Source organism: Microtus pennsylvanicus, chromosome 17, assembly GCF_037038515.1.
Source record: "Microtus pennsylvanicus isolate mMicPen1 chromosome 17, mMicPen1.hap1, whole genome shotgun sequence".
In the NCBI taxonomy this organism is placed as follows: domain Eukaryota; kingdom Metazoa; phylum Chordata; class Mammalia; order Rodentia; family Cricetidae; genus Microtus; species Microtus pennsylvanicus.
Genome location: NC_134595.1, coordinates 35,084,909 through 35,093,768, shown reverse-complemented (window position 1 = coordinate 35,093,768; position 8,860 = coordinate 35,084,909). Strand labels below are relative to the sequence as shown.

At 38.3% G+C, this 8,860-nt stretch overlaps 1 protein-coding gene across 5 annotated transcripts in view; it reads right to left on the bottom strand.

The window, feature by feature from the left end:
- Positions 1–6,328: 6,328 nt before the first annotated feature.
- The window catches only part of LOC142836735 (nuclear autoantigen Sp-100-like), a 60,792-nt gene continuing 58,260 nt past the window's right edge, over positions 6,329–8,860 (bottom strand). For 3 of the 5 annotated variants that reach the window (XM_075951262.1, XM_075951261.1, XM_075951263.1), the window contains 2 exons: positions 8,509–8,854; positions 6,329–7,735 (listed from right to left, as the gene is read on the bottom strand). In XM_075951262.1, coding sequence (XP_075807377.1) covers positions 7,725–7,735; positions 8,509–8,854 — 357 coding nt within the window. In that variant the 3' untranslated portion in view covers positions 6,329–7,724. Of the gene's footprint in view, positions 7,736–8,508; positions 8,855–8,860 lie in introns of those variants that run through there. The other 2 variants (XM_075951264.1, XR_012908162.1) reach the window with 2 other exon arrangements.

Sequence of the window (8,860 nt, the reverse complement as noted above, 5' to 3'; positions counted from 1 at the left end):
TGAAAGGAACATATGGTTCTTTCAGGGGCTTTTTTTTTCTTTTTTTTTTTATTGATAAAAGAAGAATAAAGAAAAAAAAAACAAATTTCCACCTCCTCCCAGCCTCCCCTTTCCCTCCCCCTCCTCCCACTCTTCTCTTTCAGGGGCTTTTGTACACAACATCTGATCTAATGCTGATATTTGGAAACCCAGGTCTCCATCACTGTCTCCTGAGAGAGGAGGCTATAAAGAGGTCAGGTAGTGTCCCTGCTACAATGAGTCCACTGGATCTCCAGAAACACCCAGCAACCATTTCCCCAGTTTCTAGAAAGAGCCAAAGCCATTTGTGTGGCCAGCACTAACCAGGAAGCTGGTTCTTAAAGAAACTGCATCTCTGCTCAATACCAGCAAACAAAGCTTATCTGAAAAATACAGCTACCAAGAACCTTCAATTGACTCCTTTTTTTGTGGGCCTAGAAGCTTCCCCTTTTTTTGCTTTCTTTGTCTTTATGTGGAAGTATATTGCTGAACGTTGGGTGCCATTATGTAACTAGAGATTGCACGTTCATTTCCTGGCCACCCAGACCCGAATAATCATACAAAAGCTATATAATTAAAGCACCATTTGCCTAATGTCTCAGGGGTATCCCTAGCTATCTCTTATACCTTAAACTAACCCATTTCTATTAATCTGTGTATCGCCATGAGATTGTGGCTTGCTGGTAAGATTCTGGCATCTTTCTCCTTCAGCAGCTACATGGTGTCTGCCTGACTCCACCTTCTTTCTCCCTGCATTCAGTTTGGTTTTCCTGTCTACCTATATTCGGCCCTGCCATAGGCCAAAGCAGCTTCTTTATTAATCAATGGTAATAAAAATATTCATAGCATACAGAGGGAAATTCCACACCCAAAATGGCTATGGTTGGCAATCAGATGAAAACCATTCAAAGTTGCGTGAATCTTGAGTGAGAGTGGGGGTAGATAGTATGCTATCTTGCTGTGGAATAATCCTTCTTTACACTGTGAGTGTGTATTATTCTCGTGGGTTAATAAAGAACTAACTGGCTTAGAGTTGGGCTGGAAGAGATTGGGTGGGAGAGCCAGACTAGGAGGATGCTAGGAAGCAGGAGAGCGAGGAATCGCTAGCCAGAATCAGAGGAAGTAGGACATGTACAAAATAGGTAACAAGTCATGAAACACATGGCAGCAAGGAAAGGAAAGGAAATGGGTTAATTTAAATATAAGAGTTGGCTAGTGAGCCTGAGCTATTGACTGAGCATTAACAATTAATATTGAGTTTCTGAATGGTTATTCACGAACAGTTGCCAGCACAGGAAAACTCAGTCTACAAATGTCATTCCAATACGGGGCTGGAATTTCCTCATAAGACCTGACAAAGTCACTTGCTCAACTATATTCATAGCAGCATTATTTGTAATAACCAGGAACCCAGAAACGACCCAGAGGCCCCTTAGCTGAAGAATGGATAAAGAAAATGTGGTACATTTACACAATGGAGTATTACTCCGAGGTAAAAAAGTGACATTCTGAAATTTGTAGGCAAATGGATGGAACTAGTAAAAGTCATCCTGAGTGAGGTAACCTAGACTCAGAAAGACAAACACGGAATGTACTCACTCAGATAAATATTAGATACAAAACAAAGGATAACCAGGCTATAATCCACAACTCCAGAGAAGCTAAGTAAAAAGGAGGACCCTAAGAGGGACATGGAGGGCCTCAGGAAGGGGAAATATTTAAGTTCTCTTGGGTAAACAGGGAGGGGGTAGAAAGAGTGGATGGGGGAAGGTGGGGGAAGCAGGAAAAGAGAGGGAGGGGAAACTGGGGCTGGCCTGTAAAATGAAAAAAATTAAATAAAAAAGACCTGACGAAAATTATAAAAGGATTTTAAACACACAAAAATGGAGTCAAGCATAGCTTCTTGGTAACCAACTATTTCATGTAGACTGTTTGGTGGCAGGAAGCAGAAGTATGGTTCCTTTAAGACATGGTTTCCCTGCTTGTGCTAATGGTACGGATACAGCTCTTTTTGGAGTTTCTGCTACCAAATATTTAAGGGGTTCATGAGTAGTGGTTAGCATGCGACTTGGTGGTAGAGTGGACCCAACAACTTGCCAGATTTTGACTGGTAAATGTGTCTCTTCTCAGTACTTCAACCCTGAAGCTCAGCTCTCAGGGAACCAAGTGTGACAGAGCCAGCCACCACAGCAGAGGTGGATATCTTAGTTCACTGCTTAAAAGCTCATGTGGTCAGAAAAAGATGACAAATATGCAATATAGACAGATTCAAGTGGGAAAAGAAACCTCTAAATATAGGGTATAGTGTGTTTGGAAATGTACATAGGCTTCAGAGAGAAAAGAGAAGGTACAGACATGAAAAAATACATAGTTTTAAAATAATAAAGTCTTTAAAAAGGAAGTAAAGAATATACAGAGAGTCTGGATTCTGTGTTATTGTGTTGTCTTTAGATTTTCTGATTTCTAATAAAGAAACAACAGCTACTAAGACACATTTGATTATGAAAGCTGCTAGAATAAGCCAACACATATATTTTGAAAATGTCTTAAATTCAAAGTTTAAGTCAAAAGGTGTGCTACTTTATGGAAGAGGCTATGCTTCTATTTCCACAGAATATGAGAATCTATGAATTTATTTCAGGTTAAAGAGAATCAAGTTTGATTGGTTATACTCCATGAAACCCTGGCTGTGGACCTTAAAAAAATAACGTAGAAGAACTACAAGACACATAATGTATATTTTGCCTGCTAAAATATAAAACAAAAATCATCTTTAACTGACTTGTGCTCATCACATATTCCATACTTGTAATGTATGTTATCTTTAAAAGTTTATGTATTTTCAGAACGAGAAGATTAGACATAAAAAAAACAAAAAACAAACAAACAAACAAACAAACAAAAAAACAGATGGCTTAGGTGATCCAGCATCTAGAACAGCTTCAAGGCTGCTAAGAGGATCCAATTTCACAAAATACTCCAGCCAAAACCTTACAATTATTCTGATTTTTTAAAGGTTCCCCAAAAGATTACCAGTGCCCCCATACAACAGGAAGTAGTCTAGAAAATGATGTTCACATTCCCAAAAGTCAGGTTATTGATATTTATTAGCATTTAAGGGGGATTGGTTATAGTTGTTATTGGTCATAGTCAGAAAAAAGCTAAATAAAAGAGTTAAATTTAAAGATCTTTTTCTAAAGGAAAAAAGGGGAATATATAGAAATGATAGGATAAAAGGGTAGATTATTGAATCTACTTTTTGTATTTTGATTTTTTTGTTATTTACTTATTTATTTTTGAATCTACTTTTAAACTAAAAAAATAATTACACATCTTAAAGATTTTACATTGGTATGGATTTTTGTATATTGATACAAATTTAAGGTTGTTTTTGTAGAACATACTCTACATGTGTTTCTACTCCTGTTTAAGGTATTGTAGCTATGCAGCTCATTTAACATTTAAATATAATGTACATTTCTAGTCCTTGGAAGTTATCCTTGCAAGCTTTTTAGCATAATTAAGAAATACAGGTTAATAGTCACTTATAATTATCAAACTTATAGTCATGTTAGTTATGTTTTCAAGATCAAACAGAGATATATTTAGATAAATAGATAGATAGAGATAGATAGATAGATAGATAGTCTTCAGACACTTTAAAGACTTACAGAATATAGATTTTAATATGTTTAATAACTTAAAGCTTTTTCATAGCGGTGAGACTTGCCTGCTCCTGGCAGCACTAATCTACTTCAGAGAAGATGATGGGCATTGAAAAAACTCTTCAGGGAGTTTGTTTTATTTATGGCAAAGCTAGCCATTTGGGTAAAGAAATTGTCCTTGATTCAATTTCGGACAATATATTGTCAAAACTGGACCAGCAGGATACAAAGGAAAGTGACTGCAAGATTTTGCCAAGAGAAGATAGGACAGTCCTTCAAAATTCCCTGCTTCACAGAAAAAGTATGTCAAATGTTCTAGGCCAAAGATGGATATCACAACATTGCAGAGGAACCTAGTGTGACTGTCCAGGCAGCAAGATGTCCCTACCATTAGGTAATTCACTCTTCTGGGGTCCTTGACAAAGTTGAAGACTAGTAAAGTTTTTCTTAGTTATGATAAAAAGCTAAATTATGTATAAAAGTTTAGAGTCATAAAGATAAATAATATTTTCTCTAAATTTGCCACATACAAATGGACTGGATATTGCAACTGCAATTCTTACTTAAAAGCTGTTTTGCTATATTTAGTTTTACTATGTTAAGGTTAAAAGTTTCCTTTTTAATTAGTCAGAGAGGAGAAAGTGCTGTGGAATAATCCTTCTACACACTGTGAATTTGTATTACTCTCATGCATTAATAGATAACTCACTGGCCTATAGCTGGGTAGGAAGAGATTGGGCAGGAGTCTGGGAAGAAGAAGGACAGAGTGAGGAGTCTCCAACCAGATACAGAGGAAGTAGAATATGTACAAAACGAGGTAACAAGAGTCATGTGGCAGCAAGTAAAGGAATGGAAATGTGTTAATTTAAAATTAAGAGTTAGCTAGTAATAATTCTGAGTATTGGCCTTGATGGAGGTGGGTCTTGTATTTATCTGTTGCTTTCATTGGCTAATTAATAAAGAAAACTACTTGGCCCTAAGAGGACAGAAAATTAGGTAGGCAGAGTAGACAGAACAGACTGCTGGGAGAAAGAAGCAGAGTCTAGGAGTCGCCATGACTCTCCCACTCCAGACAGATGCAGGTAAGCCACCTCGTGGGCTACACAGATTATTAGAAATGGGTTAGATCAATATGTAAGAGCTAGCCAATAAGAGGCTGGAACTAATGGGCCAAGCAGTGTTTAAATGAATACAGTTTCCATGTAATTATTTCGGGAAGCAGCTAGCCGTGCGGGCGGCCTGGTACCAGGAACATAGCCCGCCGCTCCACTTAATCAACCCCGCCGCTCCTATCACAACATGGCCGAGCATTTATAATTAATATTAAGCCTCTGTGTGTTTCTTTGGGAGCTGCTGGAGAGACAGAAACTCTGCCAACACTATCTTAATAAAATGTGCTAATCAATGTTTTTGACCTAATAATGGACAATGGCTATTATCACCAGGAAACAGAGCAACATTTGCATGTCAGGGCTTTTGCCTTTTATCATCTTTTTTGCATTGGCCCTTTTTAGTTATTTTTGTTGGTGTGAGCAAGAGTTGCTTATGTTGACAGACAAAGCCAAGTAAAGACTCTAAAGTCAGCTCATGTAGATAGAAATGCAGGTTCTCCTGGACTGGCTGTGTGTCTTTGGGTAAGTTGCTTGTTCTTGTCTTTGTCTCATCTGTAACATGAAGATGTTAGACATGTGTAGCTCATGGGATTGCTGGCTTCATATTAATCATGATTTATAAAGTTCTTGGCACTGTATGTATTTCACAAAAATAATAAGCATAAACTTGCAAAATTGACACAAGTATCCTTGAACAAGTCAAGATTCATCATCACCCAGAGAGACTTTGTTTATACATATTATAGAAAAAGGAACACCACTGATGAAATTCATAGTAGTACAGAAAGGGGAAGGAAGCCTGGGATGCTGAGCTGGCAAAAAGCCCAGGAACCAGCTATGTTTGGTCATTGATAGCAGAAACACCTGAAAATTCTTGTTAAAGGGTCTGATGATCAGCTACAAACTGTTAAAAGACAAAACAAAACAAAGCTCTTTGTAACTCCTCACTCTAGTAGCCATCAACTCTTCCCAACACATATGAAATAGTAGAGATAGCTGGGATTCCTCAAATGTGTCAGCCAATGACCCCTCTACACATATACCAAGGATAGGTGGTTCACATGAAGGAACTAATAGGAAATAGCGACTTGGGAAGCTGGATAACTGAAGAAAACATGGCCGAGGGATGGAACCAATCTGAGTAACATCCAGGGTGAGCCACTGTTGCCCAGTGGAGTGATGTGGTAACTTCAAACCAGTGTGAAGGGTGAAGAGCCAGCAGCTAAGCTCTTTGAGTCTGCTGGAACAGAATCACTGTTTCAGTTGCCCTGTGCTGTGCAGGCAAAGCAGAGTTGGACATTGTTCTAGAAGGGAAGATGTCTACTCCACCCTACTGGACAGTCAACAACAATGAAGGAGACTAAAGCTGTCTGTCATTCTTCCTAACTTCAGGGCTGAAGGTTGTCAAATACCAACTTTGACATAACTCATACATTCCAAGGTAGGTGCTTGAGGATTAGAATTATTAAGGAAAAGGAACAGAGATATAAGAAAAACAAGAGACAGAAATACAGAATAGCATTGGGAGGGATGTTCAGTGAATATTTTTCACGTTTATATGTGAATGCCACAGACTTCATTAACATGATATAGGGAATAGACTTAAATTCTCTGATCTTTGCTCCATGTGGAGCAGATCCACCTCTATACACAAAATACTAATTAACCACACCCTAGCTCAGAATCTTTTGTTTGTAGCCACACCTGTTTTTAACAACTTTGAGAGAGCAACAATAACTCTCTCTGACTTCCGGTCAAGGTGGAATAGGCTTACACCTGTGTGTCCCCACATGTTCCTTCCTTTTTATTTTATTTAATAAAGCCTGTGCTTCTGCTACAGGACAGATGACCGTGTCTGTCTTGGGAGTCATTTTCCCATGTTCCAAACTTATCTGTCATCAGTACATACATTCCATCATGTATGTCCTGTTTTGGATTGCCTGGGTGAGTACAGGGAAGATCTTACCCATCTCTCACTATCAACCTCTGTGAATAAAGGGTTAAGGGAGAAAGCATCTCTAGGCGCTGTTCACCTTTAAGCCAATTTTCTGTTGAGAGAGTTAAACATATGCAAGCAGATACTGCTTTGTGATACATATATTCCTGTGGCTACAATATTTCCTAATAATGGGATGGAGAGTGACCAGAGGTGAGATTGCCTTCTAAGGGCTTATCATGTCAATTTTTTTTCTCAGACAAGCTCTAATCTTTTTCTAATAATGAACTACTTTTTCTTCATAATGAACTACAAACATTAACAGGTCGATACCATAATTCTAACATAAACACTCAATTTGTCAAATCAAAATTCTTTTAAATCCATTCTAATCAAAAGACAAGAAAAGGTTTCTGTGATGGTGAGCTTTGAGTCTTTTATCTCTCCTATAGTTCATCTTCATTGCTGCTTCTAAGTTTCAAAGACAAGTCTAAAGTGCCCCAGTCTCTGAGCAGCAGTAAAAGCCTTTATGGCCCCCTCCTCATCTCTCACAAGGGGCTCAGTCACTCTTTGCCTCCATAATAGTGATCCATTGCTTTAATAAGTCTCTTTCCCTCAGGGGAAAATTTTCTGAGGTCTCAGTTCTTAGGTCCTTTATTTCAACATCAGATTGAATAACATACTGGCAAAAATGAGTTCTGTATCCCAAGATACAGTGTGGATAAACTGTTAAGCATTCAGTCAGTATTCTTGGACTGACTCCAAAATAAACAGAACACACTGAGGTATAGAAATTTGTGCAGTAAGTCCACCAAGAATCTAGGAGTCACCAATTGTCACCACAATCTTCCTTTTCTTCTCATACTGCAGCATGATGTTGTAAGAAAGTCAGGAACACAGATTCAGGAACCTCACCCTGACTCCAATGTCCCCACAGAAGACTCAGACTTCTGCTGTACACGTCAGATCAGACTTTCTGGAAGCCATTGTACGTCAACGTCTTTCTGTGAACAAATACAGATATATCCTCAAGCCCATATTAATACAGGCTTAGGTCCCTTTCATAATTCAGTGCAAGGGTCTTTCCACCTTACTTTACCAAAGGTCACCTTGGTGCCATAATGCCAAAATCTGTCTTCAGCAGATTGCTTATGGGCATCCATATTCAAGAAATTTAGAGTAAAAAAAAAAGGCATGATTTGAGGCATTATGTGGTGACTGAGAGTACAATTCCCTTATGTTTATCTTTTGAAGTTGTGATTTCAAGGAGCCATGGGCATGCTCCACAGTTCCTTGTCCTTGAGGATTATATGAAATACCAGTTTTGTGTTTGATATTCCATTGGGAACAAAACTGCTGAAATGTTTTACTAATATATCTGGAGCCATTGTCTGTCTTTATAATTTTAGGGATTCCCATATAGGAAGAACACTTTAAGCAATGGGTTATCACAAGCTTAGTGGCTTCTCCAGTCTGTGCAGAGGCTATTAAGAAACATGTATATTTATCAGTTGTCACATATACATGATATGAATAGCATCCATGTGTCATAATTGATTAGGAGGCAGGCCTTCATGATTTACTCCCAGATGAGGTACAGGTAAGTATTGTGGATATATATCACACTGCTTGACAATCTGATGAGCAATGTCTCTTTTTAATCCAAATTGTTTCCTTAAGCTCTTACTATTTTGATGACGTAAAGCATGTGATCATTGATCAAGCTCAACTTGAGATAAAGCAATCAACTTTGTAAACTTATCGGTTAGAGTATTACCTTCAGCCAATGGATCAGGAAGAATGTGCTCTGTAATGACCCACAAGGCATGGCAATTTCCTTTGATAAATGGAACCTTGAATTTGCTGGAACAACGTTTTAACTTGCTTATTGCCAGTCCCAATGTGTGGAACAGTTTCCTATATCTGAAGGGTTTTAAAAATGTAATGGCAGTCAATAGGTAAATCAAATGTATTATTTGCAAAAAACAAACAAACAAACAAACAAACAAAACAACCTGGAATACTATACAACAGCTCAACTGTTTCAACTGAGGCCAGTTCAGTTCACACCACATGTCCTTTACCACCAACAACACATGCTGCTCTTCCACTGGGAGAACCATCTGTAA